The sequence below is a fragment of the Loxodonta africana genome, chromosome X (genome assembly GCF_030014295.1).
Source record: "Loxodonta africana isolate mLoxAfr1 chromosome X, mLoxAfr1.hap2, whole genome shotgun sequence".
NCBI lineage: Eukaryota > Metazoa > Chordata > Mammalia > Proboscidea > Elephantidae > Loxodonta > Loxodonta africana.
The window spans coordinates 23504362-23526033 of record NC_087369.1 but is presented as its reverse complement, the minus strand read 5'-3'; the positions used below and the strand labels follow the sequence as shown (position 1 = coordinate 23526033).

Below are 21672 nucleotides of genomic sequence, written 5' to 3'. Positions count from 1 at the left end.
TCTGATATAATGTGACCACTTCCATGATGGGATCTGCTATGAGTAGCCAATCAGTGTAAAGGGAGTTTCCTTGGGAGTATGGCCTGCATGCAATATAGGTGGACTTTCTGGCAAGGCTCACAGGCTTTTGCTTGCTCTGGATCCTGCAGCTGTTCGTCTGACCTCTGGTTCTTGGGACTTAAGGTAGCAGCTTAACTGCTGTCTTACCTGCCGGTCTTGGGATTCGTCAGTCTCTGCAGCCTGTGAGCCAGGAGAAGACTTCAGTCATAAGATTTCAAAGTCACTTTTTAAACACCAACAGTTAACTCAAAAAGAAGAAATTAGAGAATGGGAGCAGGCCAGATGTCATCAAGATCCAACCACTAGATTAGGGACTGGGCCTATAACAAACCTGTTTTACCTGAGTGTCTGCATGTCCTTATGGTTTGGAGTTTTTTTTTTTTTACGTATGATATAGGGATTAAAGAAGATGACCCAATTCAGGCTTTGGCAAATTACTGCTGGGGAGATTTTTCCACCACAGTGGACCACATCCTTTTTCATAGTTTTGATTGTCCTCCTACTGTCTTAGCTTGCATTTTAGGTCCTATGAAGTGGGGTATTGTTGTAGATGATAAGCAACCTTTTAATATGCTTATAGAGAATTTTTCTTTTCCCAAAGGAGTTGCTGCCAAGGATTTACTTGAGCATGAGAAATCAGCCTCATACGAAGAAATGGAGAAATGGAAAAGATCGGGTTGCTCTCAGTGTCCCACCTCTGGAATATGGATAGGTCCTAACGAGAAATTAGTTCTCCGCAAATCTTTACAAATCCCCATGCCAGCAGCATTACATGCGAACACCTGTTTGGGAACAGACAAAATGATGGAAATCTTAAAATAGTATTCGTGGGGGTATTTTTATGAGACTGCTGACTATGTGGCATCCCATTGCCCTATTTGTGCTCAATTTAATTCAGCTAAACCCTACAAACCTCTGCCTGGAAGGTACTCCCTGCATTCAGGACCTAAGCTTGAATAGCAAGCTGATTTTATTCAGCTCCCACCATCAAATGGTTATAAATTTGTATTAGTGATGATTTGTAGGTTTTCTCACTGGGTAGAAGCTTTTCCTGGTTGTCAAGCTACTGTCCACCTTTGTGACCAAGAAGCTTCTCAAAAATATCATCCCCACTTGGGGAGTCCTGAAGGTCCTTTGTAACAACTGGTGTATGCATTTAATTAAAGAAATATGCAAAAAGTTTCCTATCTTCCAGAGATTTCACTGTCCTTATTATCCTCAATTCTCTGGCCTAGTTGAAAGAACTAATGATATACTAAAAACTCAATTAGCCAAACTTTCCAAATCTTTACAATTACCTTGGACTAAAGTGTTACCTCTAGTTCTCTTAAATTTGAGAACTACTCCATTGGGATCCCACAAATTAATCCCTCATAAAATTATTACTGGGCGGCCAATGGTCCTCCTTTATTGGGCAACCTGTCCTGAATCAAACTGAACTCAATCTGACTTGTTCCAGTATTGCAAGTCATTAATTCAGTATTCTAAGGAATACCCTTCACAAGTTAAAGATCCTTCTGTTAAGCAGAAACAAAAGTGTACAAGCTACCCACTATTCAGCCTGAAAACCAAAAAAACCCAACTCACTGCCATCGAAGGAATGTCTTTTGGGCAAGCAACTGAAAGCGTGGACCAACTTGTATTTTGGGAGAACATTCCTTAATCTAAAAAACTGTGATATTACAAAAGTTCTACAGACATCCTAAACAGCCACCTTTTCTCTATATCTCATTTTGAGTTAAAAACAAAAAGTGAACTTTAAGAAACACTATTCAGTATAAGAAATACTTTACACAGTGAAACCTGTGAGAGCTGGAATTCAATGGGACTGCTTTGTTTTTCTGGGTCTCACAAGTTTTCCACCTTTGACAAGGTGTGGTCTTGCCACTTTTCTATTGCTCTCTATTAGTGGAAAATATTTGAGTTCTCCTTCTCTGACAGATTTCCACCTTACATAGGTTCCGTCTGTCACAGGTTTTACTGTACCACAAGTATGTTAAGGTTATAAATTGCTAAAATCAAAACCAGCTTGATTTCCCCCCTAGTAAGGGAGATCCTGTGTGTTGCTTTACCTCCACAGAGCTTGAATGTTCAAAAAAGATGTTAGGAAGTCACTTTGTATGTTAAACAAAACAACTTTACTTTTCAGGTTGTGTCCAGTTGTTTCCTTTGGAACTCATTTCACACCACCACTCTCCAAAATGTGCTAGAGGTTGCAATTGGGTTCAACCCTTCAAGTTGCATCTATTATGGGTGCCCTGGCTTGAAGTAGACATATGCTGGTTGAAGTGTAGCCTTTCTTCCTAGGAATAGGTGGTTACCACATTTCTGACACACTCCTTGAATGTTTGGCTCCAGGAGTGGGACAGGCAGCATGTGGTCCAGCAGCAGCTCCTGCAAGAGAAGGCGAGTCTAGGCCTTTGAGTTTCCTGGGGCTGCTCCTGACTGACCGTATTCCCCTCTGAGCTCTGAAGCCAAGTTTACCCTTGGAGCTCTGTTGCTTTACAGAGGTGGAGGCAGGGGGACGCTAGTAAAACCAAACCCATTGCTGTGGAATTGATTCCAACTCATTGCAACCCTATATAGGGCAGAGTAGAACTGCCCCATAGGGTTTCCAAGGCTGTGATCTTTCTGGAAGCAGATTGCCATTTTATCTTTCTCTCACAGTGCAGCTGGTGGGTTCAAACTGCTCACCTTACAGTTAGCAGCAGAGTGCTTAACTACTGCACTACCAACCAGGGTTCCTTAGTGAGCTGAGAAGGGACCTGAAAACCTACACCTTTTGAAGGTCACTTTTTTTTTAGTAGGTGGCAGGGCTAAAACCTGGACCCAAAATATTTCTTGCTCTATGTTTTCTCTTTTTATCCTTTAATGTTTACAGGAATTATATAACAACCAAATAGCGAGGCAAATGCATTTCCAGTGTACTCAGATGACACCAAGGATTGATGATCAATCATCTGAAAAGTTCATCATTACCATAACGTGACAAGTACATTTTATTTTTCTCAGGGGAGGAAAAAAAATACCACGACCAAACTCTCCTTCACCTACTACTAATAGACAAGATCTCTTCCTCTCATCAAAAATATCTACAGATGTTTCTACAGTGGGCAGGGAACTAACTCTACATGCCTAATATTCATGTGCCTGTTGTACTTCCAGCCTGTGGAATCTTCTTAATTTCTCTCTGGCTCCCATTGCAATAGTAGAAAGAAAAATTATGCTCATACATCTCCTTTTCGCCAATAGTGGAGAGAAGGGGTGAAAGTGGAGTGTACAAGACTAAGAAGGGGGATCATTTTTTTTTACTTGGGAGGGGCCTGTATCCATCCATTCAAGAGATCTTAGTGAGTACTGTTATGAACCACTATGAGGGTAGCAATGCCAAGAGAAAGCATGTGGTCACGGTCCTCGAAGAGTTTATAAACCAGGAAAGGAAAAAGGATGCATGAGCTTGCCCATGGGTGTCATGAGCACAAATGTTTAGAAAACCCAGGAAAGAGAAATATTAAATTGTGGTGCAAGATAAAAAAACACAGGACTTGGGGCTAAAAACCCTGAGTTCTCATCCTGGTATTTTTATACACTAACTGTGTGATCTTAGCCAAGTCATTTAACTTCAGTAAATGTCCTCACCTAGAGAAAATGATAACCTACCTTGTAAAGTTATCGGGAGAATTAAGAGATAATGCATATAAAAGCCATTTAGTTAAATGTATGGTGTGGTACAAAATAAGTTCTCGTGGGGGTGACAAGTGAATGTCTCATAAGGACATTTGAACTGGTGATTTGAACTGGTCCTGAAAGAGTAGGGAATAGCATTTATTGAGTGCCTACTGCGTGCCAGGAGCTCCTGTGTAATACAAACCATTAACATGCTTGGTTGATAACCAAAATGTTGGAAGTTCAAGTCCATGGAGAGGTACCTCAGAAGAAAGGCAGGTGATCTATTTCTGAAAACTCAGCCATTGAAAACCCTAAGGAGCACAGTTCTACTGACACACATGGGGTTGCCATGAGTCAGAGTCGCCTCCCTGACAAATGGTTTTACTGTGTGCCACCACAGTATCTATAGCAAAATTTTGAAGGTATTATCCTCATTTTGAGGAGCCTTGGTGGTGCAGTGGTTAAAACACTTGGCTGTTAACCAAAAGGTCGGCAGTTCAAACCTACCAGCTGCTCCACGGGAGAAATATGTGGTGGCCTGCTTTCGTAAAGATTTACAGCCTTAGAAACCCTATGGGGCAGTTCTACTCTTCCCTATAGGATCACTATGAGGCAGAATTGACTCGATGGCAGTGGGTTTGGTTTGGTATCCTCATTTCACAGATGAAGAGATATAATTTGCCCAAACTCAAAAAGCTGCTTTCTCAAATTCATCCTTTCTACTCATAGGAAGTTATGAAATAAAAAGTTGTTGAGATCAGAAATAGAATAAAATAGAAAATGAAAACGTAGAGATGATCAATAAATTCAGAAGCTGTTTTTTTAAAAAAAAACTTTATTTTGAAATTATTTCAAACAAAAGTTTCAAAAGCAGTACCAAAAACTCAATACTCTTCACCCGGATTCAATAATTGTTAACATTTTGCCACACTTGCTTTATCACCCCTTTGAACCATTTGAGAGTACGTTTCAGACATCATGCCCTTTATTCCTATACTTTAGCCTGTGTTTCCTAAGAATTTACATAAACACAGGACATTCTCAAAATCAGAAAATGCAATGCCATCATCCCAGAGCTGAGCTCCCTGCGCCTGTTTCTGAAGTACTGTACCTTAAGCTGGCAGGTCTTAATATTAACTGGAAGCCTGGTTGGCTAAGCTTCTTGCAGTTAAGTGAGGAGCCCGTCTTACTCAACAAAGACTTCTATAGCACCTGCTCTGTGCCAAGGATGGTTAGGCACTTGATGACTGATGGAAACCCAAGTAAAGCTCCCTATCAAACCTACAGACAACTATACCTATGCCCATCTTTCCTCTTCTCCTCCTTCCAGAAAGGGCAATCCTCTTATCAAAGGCTATGGCTCTAAATTGAGTTGCTCCAAATTGAACTGCCCCTATTCTGGTGTTTCCTATATCTGTTAATGGCATTAACTATCTATTTAACTGTCTACTCCAGAAAGCTGGAGTCTTCTTAACTCCTTCCTGAACCTAACTTTCTACATCTGACCATCAAATGCAGTGGATGCTACATTTGAGTTTGTCCTGTCTTTCGATCTCTACTGCCACCATCCCATTCTATGTCACCATCGTCTCTTGCTGGGGATTACTGAAATAGTCTCCTAATCAATTTCTTTGCCTCTAGACTTGTTTCCCTCTAATCCATCCTTTACTCTCAGGCAGTATGATCCATTCAAAATGCAAATCTGATAATGGCACTTTCTTGCTTGAAACTTTCCATTTGTGATTAGGCTCCAGTCCAAATTTTCCCTAACATATTTCTTAGACCTGGCCCCTGCTATATCCTTAGCTTAATCTCTTACCACCCCATGCCTGGGACACTTAGTAGTGCTTAATATATACTTGTTAAAAAAAAAAGGTCTTTTTTTCCTTATGAAATACAAAAAAGAAAAATTGTCTTATTTACTCTGCATTCTTAGAACCTAGAACAGTGCTTGGCACACAGTAGGTGTGCAATAAATATTTGTTAAATGAATGTAAGAATATATACAGCAGTTCTAGTGAGTGAAGATGGGGGATAAGCACGCAAAATGGAACCTTTTTTTATCCAATAAGCATCTCTTATTTATAATAGTCATACTCTAAAGTTGGGCAAGTTTAAAAACTCACTACAGCGATCTCATAAGAAAAGCATTTTAAATGGACAAAGCACGCTTAACCAACTTCTTTGAAACTGATCATTTATTACGAATTGAAAAAAAGTTAAAATTTTACAAGAAATGAAATACAAATTCATAGTATCTTCATTACCCTTTATTTTAATAATTTAAACCTGTGATGATAAAAAACAATGCATGTATTGAACAAGTGATCAAGAGATGCCATATTATATAGTTAATCGTCATATAACTAAAACAGATGAAGATAAAATATTTACTTTAAAATTAGGACAACTATTCCAAAGACAGATTTTTTTTTTACCCTTTAAAGGCTAATGTTAAATCCAGACTAAGAAGTAAAAAAATATTTCAATTAAGAGGTTGATGAAAACATTATCTTTAGACAATGATATGCATCAAGGATAATCTCCAGATTGTTAGTCTCTATTGTTTAGAAATGAGAAACACTAGTTCAATAAAAATACAAATACCTTAAGGAAAAAAACTGTTTAAGCACTCCATTCAATTAAAACACATGAAACATATACTCACTTCATTGTATTACTGAACTGAAAAAGTATAACAAAGAGTTATCTCCTATATAAATGAGAAATATTATATCAAATAAGAGATAATCTCACTTATTACATTTATAAAATCTTGGGGTGAGGAAGACTTTCAAAGTATATCACCAAAGGTGGAAAACATATGGCAAACGTAAAAATAAGCATTATACTTAAAATGAAGTTTTAATATATTCACATGTAACAAATCAAACGGTACAGCTGAGCTTATGATGAAATGCAGTAAGAAGACAATAATCACTTCCATGAAAAATGAACAACGGATGTAGATAAACAAAAAGAACACAACAGCCAATAAACACATTTTAAAATGTCCAACCTTTTTTCTAATCAAAGAGATGGAAATTAACATGAGATGGCATTTTTGCCTACCCAACTAACAAAAAAATTTCATTACAATGTATATGTAAATGTACATATTTTTAAGTTAGCAATTTTTCTTCTAGGATTTTCCTAAGTTTCTAGAATTAGAAAAATCATGAATGTGCAAAACGACTTAGTTATAAAGATAGTCCTCACAATTCTGTACGTAATATTGCAAAACTGAAAATAACAGAGGTTGATTAAATTATGGCATATTTAACAATGCAATATCATATTGTCATTAAAATAACACTAACCCCCCCCCTCCAAATCCGCTGCCGTTCAGTCGATTCCGACTCCTAGCAACCCCATAGGGCAGAGTAGAACTGTTCCATAGGGTTTCCAAGGAGTGGCTGGTGGATTCAAACTGCCGACCTTTTGGTTACCATCCGAGCTAACCACTGCGCCACCAGGGCTCCTGAACAACGGATAATAACACTAGAAGAATACCAATAACATGAGAAAATGTTTGATATAACGTTGTCACGTTTAAAAAGCAGCCTATCGGTATAATGTACTCCTTTTTTTTCCCCAACAAATTGCAATTTAATTTCATTTAATATGTTTTCGATAATGAGTGTGTATTTCTTTTCTAATAAGAAATCATTTTTTATAAAGGCTGAAAATTTTATACTATCTATCTCTTTATGTTCCAATTCTATTCTACCAAAGCAAACTTCTGACTACCAACCTCTTTTCCTAGGTACTTTGATAACAAAAAGGAGGTGCTCTGAACTGGAGAAGTGAATATTCTGTAAATTGCATAGTGCTACCTCCTGCTGTAGATTTCTGGTAATATATAAAGCCTAGAAAGAAAATTAGAAATCATTAAAGGAGGGAAACAAAGTGGTTGAAAGGTTAAAAAAGGAATGCTAGGAACAAAGTATGAAAGGCAGGGACCACCCCAGGGAAATATGGGCAAAGGCTGTGGATAAACAATTTACAAAAGAACATACATTAAATAAAAAAGAAAAGCTTAGCCTCTTTTCTAACCAAAGAAATGCAAATTAAAAACGAAGGTGTAAAAAAGCTTATTTTGACATATAATATCCCAAAAGGTGTACAGAGTAGATAGTTTTCTACTGTCTGATTTGGTGGTATCAAGATAGAAAAGTTTGAGAATCATTTCATTAATAAAAAAGGACAATTATTGAATATCCATCAATTTTTAAATAAAGAAAACTAAAAAGTAATGATTTCCTTCTCTCTTTGATGGGAAAATAAATTACACAATATAATGCTTGGAACTAGAACTGCAACGTCCTTTAACCATTTTTCTCTACCTCTACCCTGAGTATAACCTACTGCAGCATCAGTAAATTCTGAGATACAGGCTTTCCTTTCACTGAGCTCATTTGCCATGGTCTGAAAAAACAGACAATGGATTGTTCAAACTGGTATGGCCTAAACAGAAAGAACAGCTTCAAAATTAAAATACTGTAGAACACTGGTTAAAAAAGCTCATTGTCTCAAAGAACGTATATGCACACATGCTTTACCTTAAATTTGTTATTCAACTCTATTCCAGTGCTGAAAATCACTCCAGAATGAAAAGACTTTGGAAATAACTAAAAATGCATTTTTTCTTTCTAGTCTTTTATCACATGTTCACTTAAAAGCTTGGGTTTTATGAAAGCATATGTATACTAATGTTTGATTAGACATACAAGAAAAATTGTTTATAATGAATTGTACACTTTAAATGAGTGACCTTCATGGTATATAAATTACATTTCAACAAAGCTATTAAAATAAAAAGAATAAAAATGGTTTAGATAATCAGTTATCTAGTGTTGTGGCTCTCAACTATAGAGTAATGGGGTCAGAGGAGAGAAGGAGTGGAATAACAGACTAACGAATCAGGAACTGGGCTAAATTCCCAGCCTATTTTATCTGCCCTTTAGTAACTGTGAGAATGTGTGACTGTAAGTGTGTGTGTGTGTGTGTGTGCGCGCGTGCGCATGTGTAAGTGTGTAGGGGTGGGAGGTGCTGGGGACAAGGGAGGAAGTGCTAGGGCAGAAGGTCAAGAAGAACCAAATGTCATAGTTAAAGCTCCTTCGAGAATTTCTAGAACATGGAGTAACTTACAGAAGACTTCTGTCAGACACTAATGAAAGGAAACAAGATAGTCCTCTTCCTTCATCTATTAACAGGCTATTTCCAAAACCATAGCAAGAATGCAAGAACCTCATTTTAAAAAGGCTTCTCTCCTTGGACTGTTAACACTCGTGTACAGATGACTTGAATGAAAATTGAAGGCTGCTTGTAAAATCAATAATTTTAAAAATGACTAGGATCTTACTCTATGTAAAAGGAACAATTTCGACAGAAAAGAGTACAAATTTAAAAGAAGACAACACATGGATGATGAGAAACATAAAATGCTGGTACATTTATTCTTTTATTGCTAAACATCAAATGCCAGCAATTATGGTATCTTCAAGCTAAAGCTTAAGAATGAATTACAGCACAGTCAAAAGGTTTCTAGAATAAAAATACTTGTGCACCTTTAGTTATGTGGACATTCAATAAATACCACAGGACGAAATGATGACTGAAAGCTACATAGCCATAAAGCATACATTTACAATTTACTGTCAGAACAGACAGTGACCTGTAAGAACAATTATTAAAAGGTCAAGTTTAACTGTACGTCTTTTCAAACTGAGATGTTGAAAAGAATATGTGTATTCTTTACAGATTATAGGTGATTTAAAAAAAAAACCCTCAAAAATGTAAACAACGCAGAGTAGGAACACTGAGAATAAGGTTTTACTGTTAAAGTGACAACAGAGAAAGAACACTTTCTTCAAATCCTTAAAAGCATTAATTTTTCTAGTCAATCCACAGAAACAAAAGTGGATTATGTCCAGAAAGGTGATAATACACTAGGGACACAAAGACCTTCCAAGTTGTTTTTTCATGTTAACATATTTACAGTAAATATTTAATAATACTTTTTACAGCTTACTTAAATAGAAACATGCTTTTCTACTCCATAAATAACACTCTTCGCCATCCATTCCACCACGTTTATTAAGCACTTACGATGTCTCATGCGCTGTGTCAGACATGCAAAGATGAACATGACATGGTCCTTGCTCTAGAAGTGCCTACAATCGAGCTGAAGAGACAAACATGTAACATTTCCTTTCTTAGCTAATGAAGCCATTTCTAAACAAAATGGTACTTACTGATCTGCTCAATTTCCTAGTAAAGTGGTTCCCAATATGGTTCAACAAACCAAGGAATTTAACAGCTAAAATAAGTTTTGTTTCGTTTTTTTAACCCAGAAAAAGATGTTAATGGATAGGATTTCTCAGTTCTTAAAAAAATAGACCTGCACATATATTTCATGGCATTTCTCAAGCTCTACTATCTGCACAAGCCTGAGCAGTACAATGCTAATAAATGTTGATCCCAAATGACTGTTTTCCTAAGGATAGAACAAATGCCATATTTTCCTCCTGGGATCATTTTTCTGCTTTTAGTACTGGTATTCACTGATAGCCCCGAGTCATTAGTAAAATGTCAAAATTATATTCAATATACAACTTGTTTCAGGAGAGAAGCAAATTTGTAATGAAATTTTAAAAGTTTCTTAAAAATGACTAAAAATTCTAGTGCTCAAAGAGCAACTCAATGATCTGAAAAAGGTAATGCCATAGAATAGTTCACTTAGTGAAGAAGGTGGACACATGGTTGTCAAAAGTTATTGCCTTTCATTGCTTCTTGAGTATATGAGAGAAGCATGTGTTTTTCACCAAAGAAACGGCATGCTTATACACTTGTAAGACCGATATCTCCATACTGGCCTGCTAACTTCCCAATTTCCCAGGGCGGTATCTCCAGTCCAAATGACTTTGAACCAGGCATCACCCTTTTGGGCTCAAGAGTCAGTTCCCAAGCTCTAACAAACCCATGTTTGTACTTGTGTATAGCCATTCTCATTGTACTACAAAGTCTTCAGTGGACCCACACTGGAAGCTTAGGGCAAAGGTGGAAAGCAAGGGCTAGGTGTTTCATCACCCGACACGGTGAAACATGGGAGCAACTGGTGAGGACAGAACATGGCTCAGGGCTTAAAGTGGTTGCTTCTCGAAGACAGGAACCCAAGAGCTAGGCCCAATATGGCCTCAGCAGCGCAAGAGAAAACGTCTACAGTACACCCTGGAAGGGTTCCAAGCTTCGAAGCTTGTGACCTGTGAAGCTTGCGATCTGTGAGAAGCCCTGGCTCAGTTCTGCTGCTCAGCTCTGACTGCCGCATCTCACATGCTGCAGGCGTGAGACACCTGCTCGCAGCTCATGCCGACTATTGAGGCTAGTGACATTAGGAAGGTACAAAGACACAAGGAGGCAACTCTTATGGGGAAAACATGTCTCACAATATCATAGATCCTACTTCCCATATGTTTACTTGGCATCTTTTGAGAAAGATTTTCCCTTTCACATCAGCAGATTCTTTTATAGAACTTTATTATGTAATCAGGCCTCAGTTTTCAGAGTACAAAATAATATACCATTAAATTTTAAAACACTTTTCAAGCAGGACAAGAGATACAGGCCTAGAAAACACTTACTCTTCCACTTGGCCAAAGTCTGGTCTCCTTCAAATCCTGATTAACGATGCTTTTTCAAGACGTTTTTCCTGATTAATTCCATTCCATTTTATTCTGTTTTACTCTATTTCAACACATTATGTAGTCACATGAAATGGTATTACAGGAATTTTCAGTTCTTTAAAAATTGCTCCATAGCAACTGAAGTGTGTATGCTTAAACTTTAAAACTAGAATGTTGTCAGGTACTATGCCTTCCGTTTGTTTTGTTTGTCCTCAACCCCAGAGTCTGGATACTCTGGAGATAGGAGGGGCTCAAAGTTGTTGGCTAAGATGTCATTTTAAGGAAGCACTTTATATTTCACACCAAGTCAGGTTTTGAATGGCAAGGGATGTTACCTCACAGCTGTATACCGTAACTCAGAGATTCCGTTGGAAGACTGCAAATATTACCGTGCTGTTACCATCCAGAGTCCCAGGGTCACGTTGGCAGCCAAAAGCACACTGCCCCCAAGCAAGATGAAAAATCCTATCAGATCTTTGACATCACTGTCTCCAATTACTGAGGTCAGGGTGGCATCCAGGAAAGAGTTTAAAATCCACTGTCCATCCAAAGCGAAGCAGGGCACTGCATTAACAATAGCCAGAGCTCCGGAGAGTGAAATCAGGTATCTGGTTAAAATCTGTTAAGGAGCAGACTGTGAGGGCTGGGTGGAAACAACATTTCAGTCGGTCAGAAGAAGAAATGTTAACACTACTGAACTTGACATTACTGTTGATTTCTCTACTTTTAAAAAAAAAATCTTTGCCTACCCATACAGGCCATTCCTTCTTAGATCTCTATTTAAAAGAAATTAATTTATACTATTTCAAAGTCCAAAAACCTTGACTAGAAAAATAAAGGCCAACCACTTATAAACTAAGCCACTCTACAATGAATTCTTTAATAATACAAGGAAAAGAAATATGAAAGGAATAAGAAATGAGGGAAAATTACTTTTTGATCCTCATAAAGTATTACAAAGTATTATTATATACTAGGAAACATAATTATGTTGACCCTTGAACCCTACTTTATTTTACCATCATCTATAAGTTTATAGCATAAATCTCTCTGAGACAAAGCTGCAGAATCTACAGGGTATAGTCTTGATTGTATGCATTTTTTTTTTTTTTGGTAACTGTTTTCCAAATCGTTGAGGAAAGTAATAGAGCTTTAAAAGCAACAAAATTAAAGAGCCCTTCTACCTTTCAGTTTATTCAAATTCTCCATAATAATAAATTTTTAAAAATTTTTTAAAAATAATTTTTATTGTACTTGAAGTGAAAGTACAATAAAAAGTAAGTGAAAGTTTACAAATCAAGCCAGTCTCTCACATATAAACTTATATACACCTTACTACATACTCCCTAATGAGTCTCCCTAACGAGACAGCCTGCTCCCTCCTTCCAGTCTCTTTTCTTGACCATTTTGCCAGCTTCTAACCCCCCTCCACCCTCCCATCTCCCCTCCAGACAGGAGATGCCAATATAGTCTCAAGTGTCCACCTGATGCAAGTAGCTCACTCCTCATCACAATTTTTAAAATTTTAATTTTTTTTTATTGTGCTTTAAGTGAAAGTTTAAAATGTTAATCTTTTACATGCAAATATAATACCCTAAATACCAGTTAAGATTTTTGTCCTTTGAATTTCTAATTTAGTAGTGGAAATCAATTTGATCTCCTCTACCCATTCCTCCCTGGGACCGATAGAATAAAAAATAATTCCTGGTAAGAGTCCTCCATTTAGTCAGAGCTAACAGGCCCCGAGGGCGCAGAACTCACCACGTCATGGGTAAGTCAGGCTTTCATCCTTTACAAACTTACTAAAAAGGTTTTAGACCTGTAAAGTCAACTCTCAATTTACAATGTGGGTTCCATCCCTTACATATCTTAACCTTTCTTCTTCCCTGACCAATCTTTCTCCTCTGACTTTTTCCCTCCTAGATACAATCTGATCTCTTTCAACTTTAACATCACTTTTTTAGTTCTTAGCAATTAATTGATACTCGTAAGGTCTTTGTGTCTGTTCAAGGCAAGACTGCTCAAGCCCAAAGTAACACACTTTACAAATCTTTTCACACTAGGAAGGATACTTGACAAATGTCTCCACAATCACAGGCAGATCTATGCTTAGAAAGTTGAAACGTGGGATAAAACTGGTGATGCTCACTAAAAGAGAAAAATAGGTAATAATGAATATTATTCATACCAGATAAGCAACAGCATTATGAGTTTTATCAGTGTTGAGCCAGACTTGGTAACAGATGGTCACGAATTGGGCTAGTCTATTAAACTGTTGAGCAAAGCCCTTCCCAAAGAAACGCAGGCAGGCCATATGCCTCACATATAAAAACAAATGGTTATCCTAGAACATCAAATACAAACCAGCGCAAGGCAGAAATTTACGTCCCAATGTATTTTTGAGTGAGAATAAAATAAAGTTGACTGTATACCAAATGTGGCTGCCAAATACAGAGACCAATTTTAAAAATATACTAGAATTTATATCAAAAAGAGTCCATAACCTTTCAAAGCAGCATAACCTTAAACTCACATTACCTCCAACTATTACGACACTTAATTTCTTTCTGGTCTCAGTTTTTTTCTTCATTGCTAATACAAAGATTAAGACTAGGAGATTTTTAAGGTCTCTTCCACTCTGTGGATCCCATAGTCCTGTTTTTGTTCAAAACATTTAAAAACTCTCTTATAATTATCAATGGCACACACTTCTTAATTACCCTAATTGGTAATCTTTCTTCAGTTGTTGAAGATGTATTTAATATTTGCAGTCTAGATCACTTAGTGTCAAACTAATGAATAAGAATGACCCAGGCTGTATCTTCGGATATGATTATAAAGCCACGAGAGAGTCTTTTAAAGAGTAACATAAAACGCAAATGGTTTCACGGATAAATAAAATGCGGTATTATCCATACAATGGAATATTATTTGGCGATAAAAGGAAAATACTAATACATGCTATAACATGGATGAAACTTAAAAACATTATGCTCAGTGAAAGAAGCCGGTGGCAAAAGACTAGATATTGTATGATTCCATTTACATGAAATGTCCAGAATAGGCAAATCTACGCACAGAGAAAGTAGATTAGTAGCTGTCTAGGGCTAGGGGAGAGTGAGGAGTGACTGCTTAATGGGTACGAGGTTTCTTTTTGGGGTGATGAAAATGTTCTAAAACTGATTGTGGTGATGGTTACACAACTCTGTGAATATACAAAAAACACTGAATTGTACACTTTAAGTGGGCAAATTGTATGGTATGTGAATTATATCTCAAAGCTGCTGTACAAAATACAAAAGGAAACGAAAAATCTTGTACAACAAATGTGTTAGATTATATGATCTTCAGCCATATGAAGACACTATATACTTAGTCCAATCATGTTATCACTGTTAAAAACAATTATATTGGCCTAGTTTTGAAATTATATTCATATAAAATTCATGTGTCATTACTTTATGGTCACATCCTCATGCATCCTGGCTTTCTCTGGGGTATGCTGCTCCCCATGGTTCTGGGGAGTTCAGATAATCAACTCTCAGAGAATATGTGAGTGATTATCCATTTGACATGGATATAAACGGTGGTGAAGGAAAAACATGTTACTCTCCATAGGCACAAATAGGACTCAGCTGCAACTTGCTTTATAAACTCAGATTTTCTCCTACTGACTAAATATCATTTAATGCTTAAGAACAAATTAACAAGACTTTGATAAGTGATCAAATTTATAATAAATGAAATCAGTGCAAGGATTAGCACTTAAGTTTCCATCACTGAGAATATATGTGATCTTAATGATTTCCTGAGGGTCTATCACAATAATACCCACCTGTGTAGTGGAGGTGCAGTGGATGTCCTACATACAACATATCAATTTGAGGCGGGTGCTTCACTTTAATTAAGCGAGTGTGAGTTTCCAAAGACGGTATTATACAGAAACTTGAACTAGAGCCTTTCTTACAATCTTTATTGGTTCTACAAACTTGAGTGGCTTCCACTGCTTTCCGGGCAGGTAGACATGTATGCTACAAACAAAATATTAATTAGTCAATATTAAAAGTGGTTTATTAACAAGAAAAATCCAAGTTATATTCCTTAAATATCTTTCATGTCATCTAACATATTAGGAATGAAATTCATATGAAAGAAATGTCATTTATGCATAATCTCCTACAAATTAGATTCAAGTATTCCATTTTGGCCACGTTAGATATTACCACTATAAATTTTTGAAGATTCTCTGATGAAATGTGACATCTGAAATGTAGACACTTTAATAAAATGATACAAAGCAGACAGAGCAAAAGGGAGGTTTCAATAGATTTCATGTTAATTCTATATGCTTATATCAGACAAGCAAGACTGCTTCAGGGACAACTTACCAAACGCTTATTAAAATTATTTCTGTAGGCAAAGCACACATCTGTGAGGCTGTGATTGTTACAACATTCCGTCGAACCGTCTAGCCGTTTGTATGCTAAAGAGAAATACAGTCAATTAGAATCTGTTACATAGAACTACACTGGTAAAAAAATCTTGTTTTCAAGATAAAAAAAAAAGTAACATTGCATGTGAATTTGGGAACAGTGGTATAATTCAAAATTCAGCTTGATGGTTCCTTGCTGCAGTTTGATTTTACATTAAAAAAAAAAAAAAAAAGAGGGATACATCCAATCGAGAAGCAACGCTTACCCTAGGTTAGTTGAACCCACCCATAGAGCTGCAGTTCCAGGGTTTCAATCGGATTCACAATAAGAACTCCAGGTGGCCAAGAGCAAATACTTAGAGGATGGCTAAGCGACTCTTATCACTGAGGACATCCCTATTGTTTCCAAATACTTATCTCACCCCCAGGCTTACCTTGGAGCTGTCTCCAAAGAACCAGGGCAGCCCTGTTGGACCTCACAGATGTACACACATTTGCCTGCACAATCCAGTTATCATTTTTGGAAAACAACAGAAACAGGGCAACTATTTATTTCCATTATTTATTTGCTTCTAAAAGTTCTCTGCTGGACTGCTTCACTTGTATCTGAGGCAGAATAAAGAAGTTAAATCACGGATACAGATGGGACAAAAAATGATTTCTTTTTGTTTGGGAAGATTTCCTGCGTTCAACACATCGAACTTGTAAAGTATAAATTCACATGTGACAAGGACCAGTTAAACTTAGAATCTTACATGCATACTACCATACTAAGATGTGCTGAGGAGGCAAACTCAAGAGCAAAGCCATGTTGTTTGCCAAGTAGTACAAAAAAGCTCTTCTATTACAAGTGTGTCTTCAGGAGCACTTGCATGAAAATGCTAGTTGATAAGCAACATAATTTTACAAGGATTTTGTATTTCAGCCAAAGGTTTCTGTTTGCTTGTTTTTCAAATAGGTTTTTTTTTTTAAAAAAAAACTAGATCTGAGGAGGACATTTTGTATTGGTTATACTGGGTCTCAGTCACATGCTGTTCTATTTTTCCTCAGCCAACACAAAGTGAAGCACTTGGTAACAAGAATAAACAGAGGCAAAGCAAGTAGGCAATGCATCAATTCTTCCTTTGGGTTGGGTGGTTCTGTGGTTAGTTTTGTTTCATATTATAACTGAATGGGCATTTAATTTGGGGGACAAATACTATTTACAATATTAAAGAGAACTGTGAGAACTAATGGCACAAACCTGTGCCTATAATCACTTGTCAGCTTTGTTATGGATTGAATTATGCCTCCCAAAAAATATGTGTTGAAATCTCTGTACCTGTAAATATGACCCTGTGTGGAAACAGGAATTTTCTTTTGTTATGAGGTCATACCAGCGCAGGGTGGAGCCTTAATCTAACCACTTAAAAAAAAAAAAAATTATTTCATTGTCTTTAGGTGATAGTTTACAGATTGTTTTGTGACATTGGTTGCAATCCCTATAATGTGTCAGTGCTCTCCCCCCTTTCCCTTTCCACCCTGGGTTCTCCGTGTCCATTTGTCCAGTTCTCCTGTCCCTTCCGGCCTTCTTGTCGTCGCTTTTGGGCAGGTGTTGCCCATTTGGTCTCGTATACTTGATTGAAGTAAGAAGCACGTTCCTAACGTGTTATTGTTTGTTTTACAGGCCCGTCTAATCTTTGGCTGAAAGGTGGAATTCCAGAGTGGCTTCAGTTCTAAGTTAGCAGGGTGTCCGGAGACCATAGTCTCAGGGTTTCCTCCAGTCTCTGTCAAAGCAGTAAGTCTGGTCTTTTTTGTGAATTTGAATTTTGTTCTACATTTTTCTTCCACTCTGTCCAGGAGCCTCTACTGTGATCCCTATCAGAGTGGTTGTTGGTGGTAGCTGGGCACCATCTAGTTCTTCTGGTCTCAGGCTGGTGGAGGCTGTGGTTCATGTGGTCCAAATTAGTCCTTTGGACTAATATTTTCCTTGGGTCTTTAGTTTTCTTCATTCTCCTTTGCTCTGGATGGGATGGGACAAATAGATGTATCTTAGATGGCCGCTCTCAAGCTTTTAAGACCCCAGATGCTACTCACCAAAGTAGAATTTGTAACATTTTCTTTGTGACTATGCTATGCCAATTGACCTAGATGTCCCCCGAGACCATGGTTCCCATCTCTCAGCCCCAGTAACTTGGTCTCTTGAGGTGTTTGAATGTGTCTAGGAAGCTTCTATGACTGTGCCCTTTGTGCTCTATTATGTATATGAATATACATGCTAGACATACAAAGATGTATGTAAAAATATCAACAGCCTAATCTATATATGTATGTGGGTATATTCCTATATGCCCTCCTTCCCCTATTCAGCATATGTACCTGCCTATGTATCTGCTTCTAAGTTATTATTTTCTTTTACTGTTGGTGTACGATTGTATATGCTATAGTATTTACTGTGGTTGCCTCTTTTTTTTTTTTTTTCTTGTGTTTCTCTGAGTTGTCTTCCTGTCAGGCCAGCATGACTTCCCCCATATTTTGTATTGTCTTTCTTTCACCAAAGTTAACACTAGTCTACTATCTAGTTAGTGATTTCCTCTCCCTCATAAGCATCAAAGATTGTTTCTTTGTGTGGAAAACTTTTCTTGAGTATAATAGTGGGCTTATACAGTATTTGCCCTTTTGTGTTTGACTTATTTCACTCAGCGTAATGCCCTCCAGTTCGTCCATGATGTGAGATGTTTCATGGATTCATCATTGCTCGTTATCATTGCGTAGTATTCCATTGTGTGTGTGTACCATAATTTGTTTATCCATTCATCTGTTGATGGGCACTTAGGTTGTCTCCATCTTTTTGCTACTGTGAATAATGCTGCAATGAACATGGGCGTGCATATGTCTATTTGTATGACGGCTCTTATTTCTCTATGATATATTCTTAGGAGTGGGATTGCTATATTGCTTTCCATAGTGGTTGTACCATTTTATATTCATGCCAGCAGTGTATGAGAGTTCCAATCTCCCCACAACCTCGCCAGCATTTATTGTCTTCTGAATTTTTTACCGGTACCATTCTTGCAGGGATGAGATGGTTTTGATTTGCATCTCTCTAATTTTTTTAATGGCTAATAATCATGAGCATCTTTTTGTTATTTGTTGGTCGCCTGAATGTCCTCTTAGGTGAAGTGTCTGTTCATGTCCTTTGCCCATTTTGTGACCGGGTTGCTTGTCTTTTTAGTGTTGAGTTGTCGACGTTTTCTGTATATTTGAGAGATGAAACCTTTATTAGATTTGTCGTTGCCAAATATTTTTTCCCAGTCCATAGGTTCTCTTTTTATTCTGTTGGAAAAGTCTTTTGATGAGCATAAGTATTTAATTTTTAGGAGGTCCCTATGATCTAGTTTATCTTCTGGAGTTTATGCATTTTTAGTTATGCTTGATATTCTATTTATGCCACAAATCAGGCCCCCTAGCATTGTCCCAATGTTTTCTTTCACTAACTTTATAGTTTTAGGTTTTACATTTAGGTCTTTGATCCACTTTGAGTTAGTTTTTGTGTATGGGGTGAGGTATGGATCCTGTTTCTTTTTTCTGCAAATGGATATCCAGTTTTGCCAGCAGCACTCATTGAAGAGACTATCTTTTCCCCATTTAATGGACTTTGATCCTTTGTCGAAGATCAGGTGTCAATAGGTGGATGGATTTATTTCTGAGTTCTCAATTCTGTTCCATTGGTCTAAATGTCTGTCATTGTACCAGTACCAGGCCATTTTGACTACTGTGGCTATATAGTAGGTTCTGAGATTGGGTAGTGTTCTTCTTTTTTCCATAATGTTTTACTTATCTGAGGATGCTTCCCTTTCCATATAAAGTTGGTGATTATTTTTTCTATCTTATTAAAGAATGTTGTTGGATTTGGACTGCACCATATCTCTAGATTGCTTTGGGTAGTACTGACATTTTCAAAATGTAAAGTCTTTCTATCCATGAGCATGGTACGTTTTCCATATATGAAAGTCTCTTTTGGTTTTTTGCAGTAGTGTTTTGTAGTTTTCTTTGCCTAAGTCTTTTACATCTCTAGTTAGGTTAATTCCTAAGTATTTTATTTTTGGAGGGACTATTGTAAACGGTATTATTTTCCTGATTTCCTTTTGGGAGTTCTCTTTGTTACTGTTGAATTATAACAAGCCAGAATTGACACAGAGACACAAAGAGGGAAGACAAGACTCTATGTGACAACAGAGGCAGATGAATCTACAAGTCCAGGAACTCCAAGGATTTCTGGCAGCTACTAGAAGCTGAAATAGATAAGGAAGGACCTCTCCCTAGAGCTGTGTCCCGAATCGAGATTCTAGCTTCCTGAACTGTGAGAAAATAAATTTCTGTTCTTCAAAGCCATTCACTCGTGATATTTGTTATGGTTTACGTAACTAAAACGAGCTCAAATGGTAAAGTATAAGGCAGGATTTTAAAAATAAACTCAGGCTAAAACCCTCAGTGTTCTCTTTAAGCACCTGCCACATCTCACCAATTATTACCTCCTCATTAATTTTTTCCTTATCTATTCCCTCTGTTCCCACTTGGGAGCAGACTCTAATTCCTTTTTACCTGACCCAACTGAATAGGCTCCTAACACGTTTGTACACCACCTCACTATTATATGCCAACCTGTCTAACATACTGACTGCTTTAGATCAATCTTCTAATGTATAGCTCTGAACATATAACTTCCCTAACTCAAAATTTTCCAAAGGCTCTGTACTACTCCCAAATAAAGTCTAAACTCCATAGCTTACAACTTGAAGACCAACACTTTCTTATCTCATTATCATTATCTCATACTATTCTCTTGCTAAACTGAATTACTAGCAGTTCCCTGACCACCTTCTACTGTATGATGCTGATGTTCATTTTCATCTTGGCATCCTGAAGTTAAACTCACTGTTGAGGCCCAGCTTGAGCACTGCTGTTATGAAACCTGCCCTCATCTTCTCAATCAAGAGGGACAGTTATCATCTCCCACAATTCCCAATATTGCCTCTCATTACTTAAATTAAACCTTGTACCATAACAATTAAGGAACCCTGCTGGCGCAGTGGCTCAGCACTCAGCTGCTAATTGAAAGCTCAACGATTTGAACCCAGCAGCTGCTCCTTAGGAAGAAGATGTGGCAATGTGTTTCCGTAAAGATTACAGCCTTGGAAACCCTATGGGGCAGTTCTACTCCGTCCTATAGGGTCACTATGAATCAGAATTGACTCAATGACAATGGGTTTTAGTACTGTAATAATTTGGGTACTTTCTGTTTCTTCAACTAGACTGTGATCTCCTTGAGGGGAAGGTTTCTTAGTTATTTCTGTTAGCCCTCAGTGTCTCATATAAGGCAGATAAGTCAATAAAGCCAGTGCCGTCGAGTAGATTCCGACTCATAGCGATCCTATAGGGCAGAGCAGAACTGCCCCATAGAGTTTCCAAGGAGCACCTGGCGGATTCGAACTGCCAACTCTTTGGTTAGCAGCTGTAGCACTTGACCACTACGCCACCAGGGTTTCCGGATAAGTCAATATATATATTAAATACATAAATGATATTCAATGCCACTTGCCTTTGTATTAGCAGTTATTTAAAAAATTAGCAACTAATGCTTAATCACCAAACTTTCCTGGAGAATGGCATAAAATACATAATTGGAAGTTGAGAATTTGATATCACTGTTGATACGGCATGTCTGGTAACACAAAAACTTAAAGGGGCCAAATAGGTACCAAATAAATGAAGTGGGTCATGTGTGGAAAAAATAGGAAGTGGTAGGACTGTGATGAATTTGAGAGTACATACTCTGTTCTCAAG

The 21672-nt window shown here is 37.4% G+C and overlaps 1 protein-coding gene across 2 annotated transcripts in view; it reads right to left on the bottom strand.

Annotated features, from left to right (window-relative positions):
- Positions 1–409: 409 nt before the first annotated feature.
- The window catches only part of MBTPS2 (membrane bound transcription factor peptidase, site 2), a 59741-nt gene continuing 38478 nt past the window's right edge, over positions 410–21672 (bottom strand). The window contains exons 8-12 of one of the 2 annotated variants that reach the window (XR_002787205.2): positions 15803–15897; positions 15250–15445; positions 13487–13562; positions 11373–12022; positions 410–9916 (exon numbers count right to left, since the gene is read on the bottom strand). Coding sequence is in view for 1 of the 2 variants with exons in the window: in XM_003415951.4 (XP_003415999.2) it covers positions 11800–12022; positions 13487–13562; positions 15250–15445; positions 15803–15897 (590 nt within the window). In the remaining variant the exon portion in view is untranslated. Of the gene's footprint in view, positions 12023–13486; positions 13563–15249; positions 15446–15802; positions 15898–21672 lie in introns of both variants that reach the window. The other variant, XM_003415951.4, reaches the window with a different exon arrangement.